The sequence below is a fragment of the Tachyglossus aculeatus genome, chromosome 5 (assembly GCF_015852505.1).
Source record: "Tachyglossus aculeatus isolate mTacAcu1 chromosome 5, mTacAcu1.pri, whole genome shotgun sequence".
NCBI classification, from domain to species: Eukaryota; Metazoa; Chordata; class Mammalia; order Monotremata; family Tachyglossidae; genus Tachyglossus; species Tachyglossus aculeatus.
In genome coordinates, this window is record NC_052070.1 from 12,249,174 (window position 1) to 12,265,876 (window position 16,703).

General features: G+C 43.2%; 1 protein-coding gene across 1 annotated transcript in view; it reads left to right on the forward strand.

Moving 5' to 3' along the window:
* Window positions 1–16,348, forward strand: part of SMCHD1 (structural maintenance of chromosomes flexible hinge domain containing 1) — a gene marked incomplete at its 5' end in the record, with an annotated part of 180,781 nt that extends 164,433 nt beyond the window's left edge. The window contains 2 exons of the mRNA XM_038747255.1: window positions 691–808; window positions 16,234–16,348. Coding sequence (XP_038603183.1) covers window positions 691–808; window positions 16,234–16,348 — 233 coding nt within the window. The remainder of the gene's footprint in view (window positions 1–690; window positions 809–16,233) is intronic.
* Between the last annotated feature and the right edge of the window lie 355 nt (window positions 16,349–16,703).

Sequence of the window (16,703 nt, forward strand, 5' to 3'; positions counted from 1 at the left end):
AGCCCCACGTGGGACAACCTGATCACCTTGTAACCTTCCCAGCGCTTAGAACAGTGCTTTGCATATAGTAAGCACTTAATAGATGCCATTATTATTACTAAGTGCTGGAGGGTGTACAGGACAACAGAGTTGGCAGAAAGTTCCCTGCCCACAATGAGCTTACAGTCTAAAGAGGGAGACAGACACTGATATAAACTAATAATTTATAATATGTAATTTAAAGATAAGGTCATAAGTACTGTGGCGTTAAAGGTGGGGTGAATATCAAACTCCCAAAGGTCACAGATGCACATGCCCAGAAGGCGTAAAAGGGAGAGGGAGCCAGGGAAAGGAAGATTTCTTTGGAGAAGGCCCATCTGTGATTATTCAGGATCTGACTCATTTGTTCCCTGTGCTTTTTCCTCACCTTCCTGCTAATTACTATTTCATCATTTCACCCAACCGGGAAGGGAAGGGAAGAGACAACCGTGAATGCAGCCCGTTCTGCTTGGTAACAGCTCTTGGAAAAAATTGTGTGGCAGAGTTTGAAACCATTGCAAAAATCGGGTTTGGGGTGTATTTATAGGTCTTATGTGAATTATCTATGTTATCCATTACCGTGAGGTTTAGCTGCAGCTATAACTCTTGACTGATGTCAGTGGATAGGTCAAAGTATCTTGAATTTCTTTCTCGAATTTTCCATCTTCAAAGGTATGACGCCAACAGGGAAGTGTACCGAGACAGCACTTCAGGGCACCAAACTCGATATGTCAGATACTCCAACCCCTCCTAAAAGAATGAGAAGAGAGTCCTCAAAAAAACTATATAGGTGAGTTGTGCACCGGTGTTCACGTTCTTCTTCTCCAAGTTCGCCATTCTGCAAAACTGAGCCCTAGCTCATAACACCCCAACCCGTTCCTCCCTTCCTTCCCTCACTGTGCAAAATAACTAGCCAAAGAAAGAGTCGACTCCAACGATAATGGGATCTCAGCTGGTCAGAAACGAAACCGTTTTCCTTCCCTTCTCTGTCTAGCTAGCCACTACACTTAATTTCTAACTTGGAAAAATTCTGTTTATACCGGGATTAGGTTGTTCGCCGTAGGATAGCTCCCTGGATATAGTGTCACATCCACAGTATGATCCCCATGCCTGCTGCAAAAAAGACTTGAAATATTTCACCGTAATTACAGAGTCCCGTCTTAGAGTCTCAGCCTTGTGTATAAAATTAAAAAAACTAATTGTAGGGCTGGGATCTCTTGGAAAGTGTTAGTTCCCTTTATTTATGCAGGCATTGTGATGTGCACAACAATAAAAGAACCTATTTGAGGTCAGCGACTCCGGATTGTTCAGGGTCTTCATGGGTGCCGGATTCTTGCAAGGCCGAAGCGGCAGTAACCACAGGAGGTATGTCAGATGGCCCCTCAGCCACACTGCTTTGTAATTCAGTCAGTCAATCAATTGTATTTATCGAGTGATTACTGCGTGCAGAGCATTGTGCTTAAGTGCTTGGGAGAGTACATTATAACAGACACATTCTCTTCCCACAGTGAGCTCACAGCTTAGAGAGCGCGTAAAGTCTTCCCAGTTCCCAAAAGGAAAGAGCCAGGAATAAATTGGTTCTCTTTCATTCTCTCTTGTCAGTTGTATTGATTGAATACCAGTGGTGTGTATAGTATTGTACTCGAAACTCGGGGGAGTGCAATAGAATTAATTGATATCATCTCTGACCCCACGAACCATGAAGTGTAGTAGGGGTTCCCGAGAATGAACAGAAATCACAGGTAAAGGAGAACAAAGTTTAAAGGGAAGTGTCATGGCCAGGTTCTGGGAGTCAGAAGGACCTGGCTTCTAATCCCAGCTCCGCCATTTGTCTGCTGTGTGACCTTGGACAAGTCACTTCACCTTTCTGGACCTCAGTTACCTCATCTAGAAAATGAAGATTAAGACTGTGAGCCTCTTGTGGGACAGGGACAGTGTCCAACCTGATTAGCCTATATCTGCCCCAGTGCCTAGAAGAGCGCTTGACAAATTTGTTAAGCTTGTAAGTGCTTAACAAATATACTTTTACGTACCATTTTATATACCATTTTGTATCCATGTAAATTGGTATTAAATCTTACTATGGGTCAGAGATGACTCGACAGCGTGAGACAAGACGCCGTGTGTGTATATATAAAGGTACAAACTTGAGTGCTATGATAGGTTGTGAGTACTCAAATAGTTAAGTGATGCAGATGTGCCCAAGTAGCAGTAAAGGGAGAAATGGGGTCGGAATATGAGGTTAATCATGGAAAGGTTTCTAGATTTCCAAAGAGCCTCAAAGATGGGGGAGAGCAGTGATCTTCCGGATATGAAGGGGGGGAGAGGTCCACACAGAAGGGAGGGCACGAGTTAGAGGTAATAACGACTGTGGTGTTTTTTTAAGCCCTTAACTGTGTACCAAGCACTGCATTAAGCGCTGAAGATAATCGGGTCCCACATAGGGCTCACAGTCTAAGTAGGAAGAACAGGTATTGGATCTCCAGTTGGCAGATGAGAGAAATGAGGCACAGAGAAGTGAAGTGACTGGCTCACAGTCACCCAGCCGGTTTTAGGCAGAGCTGAGATTAGAACCCAGGCCCTAGGACTCCTAGGCCTGTGCTTTTTCCATTAGGTCACACTGCTTCCCAAGCAATGAGAACAAGGCTCAGTGAGTAACTTGGGAACTGATGCGTAGTGGGAGAAGAGCCAGGAGATTGGGGTGATAGAGCTAATGGCATTCAAGGAAATGATTGGGAATTTGTACCTGCCGTGGAGTGGAATGGGCAGCTATTGAAGGCTTTTGAGAAGTGAGGAGATGTGCACAGGATAAGGAAGTTTTGTTAAAATGACGCGGACAGCAGAATGTGTGTAGATTGGAGGGGAAAGACTGTAGGCAGGGTGATCTGTGAGGAGGCTGAGTCTGTAGTCGAATTGTCTCTATCTGTGGCCGAATTGTACTTTTCAAGTGCTTAGTACAGTGCTCTGCACACAGTAAGCGCTCAAGAAATATGAATGAATGAATTGGGGTATGACCAGTTTACTTTCCCCCCTGGCTTCCTAGTTTTACTGAAGGCCCATCTCCTCCAAGAGGCCTTCCCAGAGTAAGCCCCCCCACTTTTCCTCATCTCCCACTTCCTTCTGCGTCTCCCTGACTTGCTTCCTTTGCTCTTCTCCCAGGCCCAAAGCACTTACGTACGTATCTGTAATTTTATTTGCATTTATGCCTGTCTCTCCATCTGGACTGTAAGCTCGTTGTGGGCAGGGAATGTGTCTGTTTTATCGTTCTACTGTCCTCTCCCCAGCGCTTAGTACAGGGCTCTGCACATGGTAAGCGCTCAGTAAATATGAATGAATGAATGAGTGAATGAATGAAAAGTTCCTGGACCAGTGTCGGGGCGGTTTTGGTGGGAAAAGGCGGCTTGGATTCTGGTGATGGTTTGTGGAGCACCTGACAGAATAGAACTAAGGCCTCGGAGTCAGAAGGTCATGGGTTCTAATCCCGACTCCACCACTTGTCTGCTACGTGACCTTGGGCAAGTCACTTCACTTCTCTGGGCCTCTGACCTCATCTGTAAAATGGGAATTGAATCTCAGAGCCCCGTATGGGTCAGGGACTATGTTCCATACTGTTTTGCTTGGATCCACCCCAAGGCTTAGTACAGTGCCTGGCACATAGTAAGTGCTTAACAAATACCACTATTCATTTTTTTATTTTTGGAATCAGGCTGAATATAGGGGTCGAAACAGAGTTGTAGGTAATGCCGTTTTTGTGGGCTCAATGATGGCAACAGACTTCGAAGGTTTAGTTGGAGAGATAAGAAACTGTGAAGGTTTAGTCGGAAAGATAAGAGGAGATCTGAAAGAGGACCAGATCAGAGAAGCCAAGGTTAGATAGTGTCTCCAGGAGAAGGAAATGCTGCTCTGAAGTCCATCATCATCATCAATCGTATTTATTGAGCACTTACTTTGTGCAGAGCACTGTACTAAGCGCTTGGGAAGTACAAATTGGCAACATATAGAGACAGTCCCTACCCAACAGTGGGCTCACAGTCTAAAAAAGTCCAGGAGGATTAGGACAGAGTCTAATCTGTTAGATTCAGCAGGAAAAGGATCATTGATAACCTTGGAGGAGACGGTGTCAGTGGATCGAAGGGAGTGAAAGCCAGAGTGCATTCATTCACTCAATCAGCTATATTTATTAAGCGTTCTCATGTGTAAAGCACTGTACTAGGCACTTGGGATAGTACAATACAACAAGCATACTTATTCCCTGCCCACAGTGAGCTCACAGCCTAGAGGGAAATACTGACATAGATATAAGTAAAGAAAGAAATAAGCGGTATCCATATGTGCTGTGGAGATGGGAGGGGGGATGAATGAAGGGAGCAAGTCAGGAGGACAACAAGAAGGGAGTGGAAGAAGAGGAAAGGAAGGCTTAGTCAGGGAAGGCCCTGGGAGGAGGAGATGGGCCTGCAGTAAGGCTTTGAAGTGGGGGAGAGTAATTATCTGTCTGATAATTAGATGAGAGATAATCAGAGTGTTGAGGATTATGAGGTTCCTGGGGTCTTCAGCCTTAAATCCCCTCTGAAAGAGGTGCCCCCCTCCCCTTCCCCAATCAGCCCAGACCTTTGGCAGCCTCCCATTGGGTCATAAAGCCCTCCAGATTTCTCGTTGTTTCACCGCAGTTTTGAGGCATCCTACCCACTGCACCCAAAGTCTCTGAACCCTTCTTGCTGCCACCATTCCATAGCTGACCCAGGCATTTCCCCGAAAGCTTGTAGGTCACTGGGAGCTAGCCCACCACCCCCTTACTAGGGCTGGCCACAGGAATCCTGCAGATCTATCAGTCAGTCAACCAATGGTATTGATTGAATGCTTACTATGTGCAGAGCACTGTACTAAGCGCTTGGGAGAGTAGAGCACAACACAATCAGCAGACGAGCTAGAGGGGGAGACAGACAATAATATAAAGAAATTATTAATAATATATCACTTAAAGCTGTACATAAGTGCCCTGGGTTTGGGGGTGAGGTGAAAATCAAATGTACAGTGGTCATAGATCCAAACGTATAGGCGACACAGAGGGGAGAGTGAGACGAGGAAAAGAGGGCTTCATTAGGGAAGGCCTCTTGGAGGAGATAATAATAATTAATTAAGGTATTTGTTAAGCACTTACTATGTACCAAGCACTGTTCTAAGCACTGGAGTAGATACAAGGTAATCAGATTGTTCCCCATGGGGCTTACAATCTTAATCCTCATTTTACAGATGAGGTAACTGAGGCACAAGGTCACGACAAGTGGCGGAGCTGGGATTAGAACCCACATCCTCTGACCCCCAAGCCCCTACTCTTGCCAGTAAGCCACGCTGCTTCTCTACATCTAAGGAGATGTGGCCTTAATAATACCTTGAAATTGGGGAGAGAGGTGGTTTAGCTACATGGAGGGGGAAGGAGTGTCAAGTTAAGCAGAAGACTTCGGGAAGGGGTGGGTGGCGAGATAGAGCCCTCCCACCCGTGACTCACTAGTTCACGTGTCTTTCTGGAACCTTTAGCTTTTCCCCCACTCCCTACCACAGGTAGGTGTTATGATATGGGATCTCTGTGGTGTTTAATGTATTCTTCGTAAGGCCCTACTGAGAGCTCACCTCCTCCAGGAGGCCTTCCCAGACTGAGCCCCTTCCTTCCTCTCCCCCTCGTCCCCCTCTCCATCCCCCCATCTTACCTCCTTCCCTTCCCCACAGCACCTGTATATATGCTTGTACATATTCATTACTCTATTTATTTATTTATTTATTTATTTATTTATTTATTTATTTATTTTACTTGTACATATCTATTCTATTTATTTTATTTTATTAGTATGTTTGGTTTTGTTCTCTGTCTCCCACTTTTAGACTGTGAGCCCACTGTTGGGTAGGGACTGTCTCTAGATGTTGCCAACTTGTACCTCCCAAGCGCTTAGTACAGTGCTCTGCACACAGTAAGCGCTCAGTACGATTGATGATGATGATGATGAAACAACCCAGACAAATCCAGATTATTATTCATTCAATCAGTTATTCAATCGTATTTATTGAGTGCTTACGGTGGGCAAAGCACTGGACTAAGCCCTTGGAAGAGTCAGTGCTTAGAACAGTGCTTGGCACAAAGTAAGTGCTTAACAAATACCATCATTATTATTATTATAATAGAACAATAAACAGACACATTCCCTGCTGTCAACGAGCTCACAGTCTAGAAGGGGAGGCGGACATTAATATACATACAGAAATAAATTTAAACAGCCTTTTCCCCGTTCTAAAGCCATACCCCTCTAGGACCCGCTGTACTTCTCTGCAGGCATCCCAGGACTCATGTTCCTCTCCCCTTCAGGGGCAGGAACTTCGATGTTCCAGAGTCTGGGCCGCTGGATCCTCTCTTTATCCTTCCCCGTGCCCTGTGTCACAATCTCTCCCCGTGTCCTGCTCTACCAGAAATACAGCTCTCTTTTCCTTATCTCAAGATGGCTTGAAGTCCTTCTTCTTGCCAACCCGCCCCTCTCCATCCTCCCCAAACCTTCTCTGGTTGGGTGTCCACTTCGGGGAGGGGGCACCATGGAAGTGGCTCTCCTGGCTTCCTCCTCCCTCTCTTAATTGTGGGGACCAGGCGATCCGGTCATTATGAGGATTAAGAAGAGAGTTGGAGAAGAGGCAGTGGTTGGAAACAACCGATTTGAGGAGTTTATTTAGAGGCATGGTGAGAGGGAGCTGGATAGGGGAAGAGATGACACCCAGTGCGGGCCATTTGGTTTTATGGCTGTTGTTGACTAGATTTTGTGGCAATTTTAAACCATTCCCCCTTCCCTGGGCCCTCAGAGCCAGGCTGGTCCATCACTCATAGAAGGGAATTAAAAAAAAAAAAATGATGGAAGTGACTGCCGTAATTTACCCACTCACATATTCATTGTGGAGCTGGTTTGAAATGTTTTGCTGCCAACACGTTCCTGCTAAGAAAACTCAGCATTTCCAAAGTGATTTTTGTGTGCCCCAGCTGAATGATGTTCAGTTATAGAAGCACACATTGATCTAGCGCTCGAGTGACTTTTTTTCAAGGTTACTGTATCGCCATGCTTTATTCTCGTATTGTAGAAAAGAGTGATTTTTATTCCCCCGTTAACATAATACGATAGTCCGGTTAAGTGGTTCGGTCTTAACACATTTCTTTCGGTGATGCCTTTTAAATTGGATAATCTCTATTCTTGTAAATCATTGAGAGAATATCTGCTGCCTGGACGACAATTACGGTTATTCCCAGTGCCTAATGCTAATGATGATATAATTTTCTGTGAATTTTAAATACTCTGAAACTTCTGTCTTCATTCCAAATATATCAATCAGTCAATCTATTGTATTTAATGAATGTTTACTGTGTGTGGAACGCTGTACTGAGCACTTACAGCAGCATGGCCTAGTGGATAGAGCATGGCCTGGGAATCAGAAGGACCTGGGTTCTAATCCTGGCTCTGCCACTTGTCTGCTGTGTGTCCTTCAGGCAAGTCTCTTCATTTCTCTGTGTCTCAGTTACCTCATCTGTAAAGTGGGGATTAAGACTGTGAGCCATATGTGGGCAGGAACTGTGTCCAACCTGATTCATTTGTATGTTCCCCAGTGCAGTGCCCGGCAAGTAAGTTCTTAAAAAAAATACCTTTTTTTTAAAAGAAGTACGAAAAAACAACCTCCAAGCAGCTCTTTTCAAACTAAATTCAGTTTTTACTACGTCTACCTTGTGATTGGAATGTTGATTTATTTTTAAAAGGTAAATGAGCTACTCTATATCCAAAAGAGATTTTTTGCCAAGGGTCAATATTTCCCTAATTAATTTTGTGTCTTTATGAAAGAGGCTCAGACCCTGCGTAACAGTCCATTTTTGCTCTACTTCACCAGCTGCCCAGGTTTATTTCATAGTATTGAACAACAAAGAACCGCCTTCTCTGCTTTTTATAGAAGTTCGCTTTCCCTTTTGGATTCCTTGTCATATTGTTTCAAGTTGTAATTTTCCTTGCTGGTTCCTTAAAAGAAAGATAAAATGTTTTCCTGGAAAGGAGACTAGTGAACTTTCTCAGGTTTTAAGTTATTTTTAAGGTTTCCATTAGTTTCATTTTGTACCTGCTTGTCATCTCCTTTAAATGTGTTAGAAACAGACCCACGGACTTCCAAGAAATGTATTTTGTCTTAAGTTGGTCCATGCAGTAAGATTTTGCGAACTCTTAGAGTAGTGCTCTTTGAAATTTTAAGCCACGCCCTAGTCAGTCAGTTGTATTTATAGAGTACTAACTGTTTTCAGGACACTGTACTATGCGCTTGGAAGAGTATAGTATAACAGAGTTTTTACTCTTCCTGGTTGTGAAGTGTTTTATTGGATCCATTACTCGAAATGATATGAAATTCCTTGGAATAACAGACACACTCCCTGCCCACAAGCAGCTTATGGTCTAGAGGGGGAGACAGACGTTAATAAAAATAAATTATGGATGTGGACATAAGAGCTATGAGGCTTGGGGCGGGGGGATGAATTAAGGGAGCAGGGTGACGCAGAAGGGAGTTGAAGAAAAGGAAAAGAGGGCTTAGGAAAGGCCTTTTGGAAGAGATATGCCTTCCGAAAGACTTTGAAGTGGGTAGAGTAATTGTCTGTCAGATATGAAGAGGGAAGGCTCCATAAGTTGTACTCTTCTTGGTGTGAAGTATTTAATTGGATCCATTACTCAATATGATATGAAATTCCTTGGAACTCAGTCATGAAGACTAAGCGGCTCCCTTACCCTTCCCTCCCTTTTACTTAGAGTAGATTCTTACAGCCTTAAGTTTGCATATTTCAAACGTCCGATTTTCTTTCTCCATTTGTTTTTGCTGCTCTGTAAGAAACATTTTAGACTGTGAGCCCACTGTTGGGTAGGGACTGTCTCTATATGTTGCCAACTTGTACTTCCCAAGCGCTTAGTACAGTGCTCTGCACACAGTAAGCGCTCAATAAATACGATTGATTGATTGGCAGGTTCAGAGTAACCACTCATTCAGTGGCATCTACCCCAGGGCTTAGTACAGGGCTTGCCACGTAGTAAGTGCGGAAAAAACACACCGCGATTATTAAATAATATTACAGTGAAACAAAGAGCTGGCTCTGTGGGGAACCTGAGTTTCATCCACTAGGTTGAGGAAGTAGGAATTGATTCTGTGCAGCTGAAATCCAGTCCTTTCTCTGCCTCGTGAGTTGCCTCCAGCATTCCTGTGCAAAAGCCAAAAGCCCGTTGTGTGCTGTAATTTGGAGGGTCCCCGAGTCCCACAGGGGAATCCATGAAGCCCCTGCAGAATAATGAAGTGATAATAATAATAATGATGGTATTTGTTAATCGCTTACTATGTGCCAAGCACCGTTCTAACGCTGGGGTATCATCATCATCAATCGTATTTATCGAGCGCTTACTGTGTGCAGAGCACTGTACTAAGCGCTTGGTAAGTACAAGTTGGCAACATATAGAGACAGCCCCTACCCAACAGTGGGCTCACAGTCTAAAAGGGGGAGACAGGACAAAACCAAACATACTAACAAAATAAAATAAATAGAATAGATATGTACAAGTAAAATAAATAAATAAATAGAGTAATAAATAGGTACAAACATATATACATATATACAGGTGCTGTATATATACAGGTGCTGTGGGGAAGGGAAGGAGGTAAGATGAGGCTCAGTCTGGGAAGGCCTCCTGGAGGTAGATGCAAGGTAATCAGGTTGTCCCACGTGGGGCTCTCAGTCTTAATCCCCGTTTTACAGATGAGGTAACTGAGGCCCAGAGAAGTGAAGTGATTGCCCAAAGTCACACAGCTGATAAGTGGCGGAGCAGGGATTAGAATCCACAACCTCCAACTCCCAAGCCCTTGCTCTTTCCACTAAGCCTCGCTGCTTCACAGTAGAGGTCACTGCCTAGGGGAAAGGGTAGGCCTTGAAAAATAGAAATTTGAGCTATTTCCATTACCCATGAACATCCATCTGGATTTTGATGGTGCAGATGCATACTGTGTTCAACTAAGAGTGGTATTGGCCATTTAGGATCCATTCCTAGCCTGTCTTTTTACTGCTGCTGCTACTGGGATTCACGTGGGTGTGAGCATTTTTTCAGAGCATTGGGCCTAACAGTAGCTGGAACATCTGCAGCCTGCAAAAATAGTAGGTGTTCCTTACCCTGGTCAGCTGAACCTGGAATATAACTTCATTTCATTACAAAGGCACATCTTTTTGTGATTTTTTTTTTTTTTTTTTTTTTGGAGGGGGACGGGGTGGCTACCTTTAATTGTATTTGTGTAAATCCAGCCTCAGTCCCAGAAGAAAACCTTGACATCAGTCAGTCGACAACATTTTATCGGGTCCCCAGTTACGCCCAGAAAATACACGAGGTACTTGTTCTTAAGGCTGTGTACTTGGGTACATGTCAGATTGAAGAAGGCGAAATTGATTTGAAGAGATTTTTTCGTTGGATAGTCATTCAGTGCGTGGCAGTTTGGAAAGAGTCATACATGCCACCGTGTGATTAAGAAGGAATAACGTCCTTTTGCTGTTAGCTTTGGCGATCGTGATCCGAATGTAACATCGTACTGGTGCTCAGTAGAGTGTCAAGTGCCTCTGTTCCAAGCTAAAAGAATGTAAAATCGGAAACTGTCTTGGCACCCAAAATCGAGACCCAAAAGGTGGTTTCTCCAAGGATGGGTTGAGCCTCAATTTGGACAGCCAGGATTGAATTTAGAAAGATTACACCTGTATCACCTCAAGATTTCGTGACCAGTATTCAAGGATTGAATGTCAAGAGGCAACTGACTCCACTAAGGATCACATTCGGAAGACAGCAATCCCCGGAACCATGTGTGGAATTTTTTGGTCCTGTCTTCATCTGCTACATCCCTGGGAAGCAACATGGCGTAATGGATAGAGCCCGGACCTGGGATTCAGAAGGTCACGGGTTCTAATCCCAGCTCCGCCACTTGTCTGCTGTGTGACCTTGGGCAAGTCACTTCAGTTCTCTGGGCCTCAGTTACCTCATTTGTAAAATGGGGATTGAGACTGTGAGCCCCACATGGGACAGGGACTGTGTCCAACCTTATTTGCTTGTATCCACCCAGCGCTTAGTATGGTGCCAGGCACACAGCAAGTGCTTTAAAAATGCCATCATTATTATCATTATTATTATGAAGTATCTGGGACAACCCTAAAATGGTTTAGAATGACTTCCAAATAAAGACTCATGAAAAGAGCAGATTGTTCCCACTGGACTTTCGATGAAAGATCTACGTTTCTATAGGGCCCAGTATTAAAACTTCCCCATTTACACACCTTAGCGTTAGAAATAGAATTTTGCTAATGTGCATATGAAGAAATGTCTGCAAATAGAGATTTGTGGTGGTGTTGTGGTTGTTGTTGAGTTGTTGCCTGACAATACCGACATTCGTCCTCTGTGGTATCGTCCAGGGGATTCAGGAGAGGAAGCCGGTGGTGGGCAAAACCTAATCTGTTTTCTTCTCCGTGTCCCTTGCCCAGGCTCATAACCAAAACAGATGTGTGAAAAGTGGCAGAGGGGCTGTTGGTCTCACTAAGAATGCACTCCCTTCTACAGCTCTGCTTCAGCAGGCAAAGAGGTTGACTTACCAGACTGCACATTTCTGGGGACAATTCAGAGACCCAGGGGCACGAATTTTGCTATGCGTGTCCAGGCGGGGCTGGAAGCAACCCATTCAAATGTGGGAACTTCGTTGGACAAACCAGTCTTTACTGGAAGTATCCCAGGCATCTTAACGGCTCGTTTGCCACGTCTCGCACGTGGGTCAAAAAGGAGAAATGCCCTGAAAACATTTGGCCGACGTGGCAGTGACTGCGAACTGAACAACCTGGCCATTTCTCCTCCCGAGGAACAATATATGGGCCGTATTTGTAATATCAAGCTTCGGGACAACAAGCCATTATTCTGGACTGCTTGCGTGAACACGTTGTACCTGCCGTTGCCGCCGTGGTGAACTGTTGGCAGGGGGTCGAGATTGTAGGTATTAGTAAACGTGAGGGGATACCGTTAAACGCAGAATTCAGGATAAGATGTCAAAGCACAGATGTCTGGAGTCGCCGACGTTAAGGTTGCCCACAAAAACATCAAAGTACCGCGCTGCACATGTGACTTAGTAGTACTATTTTAGATTACTGGATATGTAGTTAGAAGCTTTTGCTGATATGCAGTATGTGCAATATGTTGGTTTTTGATATAGAAATCCTTTGGTTTTGCCGACACTTGTTTTTGTGAGTCTCAGCCTTAATGCTACGTAAACATTTTTCAGAATGCTTTTTTTGATCACTGTTTTTGATAGAAATTAGAGGAGAGGCCCATCCAATTCCAAATTCATGTAATTAATGCTTGTTTGAGAAACTTATAGGTGTTGGACTGTGTGGGTGAAAGTATTCTATGCCAGCATATGTGATTTTTATCCAATAAGGAATACCTTTTTTTAAAGGGGAAACGAACTGTAGAAGATCATAAGAAAGACTGTGAATTTTTTTTAACTCATTCCCAGACGTAAAGCTAACTTTGAAACTATTTTTTCCTTCCCAAGTTAACAGATTTTGTTTTGGTGAAAAATTGGGATTTCCCTGAACTTTGTCCCCACCCACCCCAACCCCAATAAAATTGTGGTTACCTACTGCATTAGCGGCATGCCAATCATGTCTAAATATTTAACACGTTAAGCCTAGCATTACCATAACAGCTTCTTCAAAAACTTGGGGAGCTGCAAGAAAAACATAATCAGTAAAATATTTTCCCCTTGGTTTAAAAAGATTAAGGCCAGCAAGTTTAACAGAGAAAGCATCGGTCTGTTTGAAAGAGGGATTTTTAAATGTTTTTCCCACTTCACCCCACTACAAGAAGCAGCGTGGCTCAGGGGGAAGAGCACGGGCTTTGGAGTCAGAGGTCAGGGGTTCAAATCCTAGCTCCGCCAATTGTCAGCTGTGTGACTTTGGGCAAATCACTTCACTTCTCTGGGCCTCAGTTACCTCATCTCTAAAATGGGGATTAAGACTGTGAGCCTCCCGTGGGACAACCTGATCACCTTGTAACCTCCCCAGCGCTTAGAACTGTGCTTTGCACATAATAAGCGCTTAATAAATGCCATCGTTATTATTATTATTATTATTATTATTACAAAGATTGTCAACCGAGCTAATCAGCCAAAATGCACAAAAGGAAAAAAAATCCATTATAATGAGCAATCAGCAAATTTTAAAGTCTTATTAAAACAGGTCTCATGAAATGCCATTGTAAAATGAAATGGAAGGTTTTTGTCTGACTCCTACCATTTGATTCCCACACTGATGAATTTCAAACCCGCCTTTGACTATGGATGGTAAACATCGACCTCAAGGTGACTCAGCCGAGTCAGTGGATATCAGCATCATCACATTGGACAGATTTGGGCACCCTGGAAAAATGAGATCTTGAATAAGATTCGTGTGCTATTGTGGGAATCAATTTGCGGTATTTATTGAGCGCTTACCATGTGCAGAGCAGTGTACTAAGCATTTGGGAGAATACAATGTTGGTAGACACGTTTCCTGCACACGACGAGCTTACGGTCTAGAGGATCAGACATTAATATAAAGAAATAATTTACAGATATGTTCGAAAGTGCTGTGGGGCTGCGGAATACCCACAGGGATAGACGACGCGGAAGTGAGAGGGAGTTGGGGAAAACGAGGGATTAGTCATCGAAGGCCTCTTGCTCGTCCCTGTGACACTTGCATAAAAGTTGGTGTTTCCCGATTCTTTTCCACAATTCCCCAAAGAAGAGGGTGAGATTTGGTTGACTTGTGTATTGCCAGAAACCAATAATGTAAAAATTCTAACTTAAGTGTAGAAATAAAATTGAATCTCTGGGGATTTTATTTTCACCAAGGATGAATCCAAATTAAATCCTACAGAGGAGTGAGGGGGCAGAAAAAAGCAAGAATTCTTCAACACTTCCACTAGCACTGGACTGGTTCTAGCCAACCCTAATCAATGATACACGAGCACACTTATCTTCACTAGCACAGTGCTAATCTAAGAAAATTGCTGGTGGCAATCCTTCATCATCAGAGTTGAGCATTCTCTGGTGGGGACTACTTCAGTATTGGAAATGGAGAAAACAAAGGAATATATTTGGTGGGCTTTCAGTGAGACATTGCGATTCCAAACCACCTTAGAATGTTCACTGGGATAATAATCAGACTCCCTCCTAAATAGATCAACATGGTGTAATTGCCAGTGCTACTGGTAAGAGTTTTATACCAGGCCGGACGGTGCAGTGGGTAAGTGGGCCTTTCTAAGCCAATTTTCTCATTCTTTTTCTGCCATCTGTCCTACTTTTAGTGAACCACCCCTAGCCTTCTACATTCTCATCTATCTTAACTGCCATTTTCCTTTAACTGTGAATATGAACCGTTAAAGCTTGAAACTATATACGCTATATAGTTTTAATAAAAATAACGTTGCTATCATGCCAATAAAGGAAACCAGAATCCTCCAAGACTGCCTAATATGTGGTAGGCAACCCTAGGTTTTAAATCAACCCACCGGTCGGGGGTCATTTGTAGTATGGTACTTACAATTCCTACACCAACTGAAATCCAGCAAGAGTAATGCTTTTAATTCTGTCCTCACACCAGCCATGCGAAACAGAGGAAAACGGGGGAAGGGTATATTCAATAACTTTCAAACGCTATTCTTTGTCCACGGTTTAAAATGTGTAGTTTAGTGGTGTCGAAAATTCTTGTACTTCGTGTGAAGTGATAATACTGCTAAATTTTCGTAAGTAGAAAATACCTACATAGAAATGTAATTGCTTCTAAATATGCATTTTATTTCTGTCAATATGGTACTTGTTTCCCAAGTTCCTATGGGTGTGCATTGCCTGTTTCTGCTGAAGTAAAATTATATTACAGCATTCTGTTTGTATGCAAGAATATGTTTCTGCATCAGCAGAAGCACTTGATTTCAAAGAAAAATTGGACTTTTTGGGAGCCTCACCCAAAAGCATCCGAAGGGATCTTAGGAGGGGGCTTGGCCATGTTCTTCAAAACCCAGGCTACAGCACATCAACCATAAATAATGGAAATGGCAGCTCACAAGTAGGACACTTCCGTGTGCTTGCTCTACCCTAAGTCCTACGATCATCAATCCGTCGGTGGTGTTCATTGTGCACTTACGGTGTGCAGAGCACTGTACTGAGCGCTTGGGAGAGGACAGTCCGACGGCTGGTTTAGACGTGATCCCAGGAAGGGCGGGAAGCCTCCAGAAATCCTGATTCGCCAGCACCTGTGATTGTGAAATGCGGGAGGAGAGGAACAGTTCAGAAGCTTGGCCCTGGGGTCAGTAGGGACAAATTCTGCTCCCGGTCCGGTTATCCTTATCACCAAAAATCAAATTATCTCTAGACTTGTTAAGCTCCCCGAGGGCAGGAAACAGGACCTCCAACTTTGTGGTATTGTACTCTCTCAAGCACTTAGCACAGTGCTCTGCACACGGAAGGCGTTCAATAAATACCACTGCTTGATCAGTGTCCAACCTAGCTATCCAAGTTGGCCATTCTGACTCTGGAATTTAAATGCAAGAGCCAACCTACTTCGGGAGAATTTTCATTATACCTTATCTGGGTCGCTAGATTTGGAGAAAATCTCTCTCCAATATTTTGGATTTTCTAGGAACGCTGGGGAGGAACTAGTTACCCCGATGATTGAAATAATTAGGCCGCCTGATGAGTTCGGTGCATATAATAATGCAGTTGACCCAAAGATGGTCAAATCAGTCAATCACCTGTATTTATTGAGCCCTTACTATGTGCAGAGCCCTTGGGAGAGCACAATTTAAAAGAGTTGGTAGAGATGCCCCCTGCCCACAAGTCTAGAGGGAGGAGTAGAAATGAGAAATAGTTTAAAAGATGTTAAATGTTTTAAAAGTGGCAGGAACAGTGACTCAAAAGAAACATCTCCAATTTATAGTGTGATGGTCTAACTATACTCTTGTGTCTCTTGACATTTCATTTTGAAACAGTTTCTTTGCTGCGATGCGTGATAAATAATTACGAGAGTACATCAATGTTAAATTTCCTTCTCGTGTCCTAAAGCCTAGAGTGGAATTGTATTGTTTATCCTAAGACATATAATCCATATTTTTCCTCTCAATGTAGTTCTGAAGAGTGGATTTCATCTTCCGTGAAAAAGCAGAAAACGCAACTGCCGGAAGCCCAGTCGCCAGAATTTAATGAAAACTCAAGAAAGAGAAAGTGTAAAGAAGCCAATTAGATTGGCTTCAGGGTAACATCCTGTTGAGATAATGTGAATCCATCTGTGTTTCATATTTATGTTAATTGTACTGAAAATTTTTATACTGATAGAAATTAGACCTGTGTTTTTGTTGGTAGCCCCTGCTTTTCTGAAATATTTAATTAGGGTAGCCTAAATTTGTATAGTTTTTATTTCTAAAAGATTTCAAAAGTTTTTAGAGATTCTGACTGTGGAGTAAAAGTTAAATCTATCCTTTTTTATTTATGACATCAAAAACTTTTCAATAAATTGCTACAATACAAAGTGAATGCATGTAGAGTGATTAAAATTGAACCTGAGTTACGGTAACTCAATTTGGTTATTGGAAAGGTCA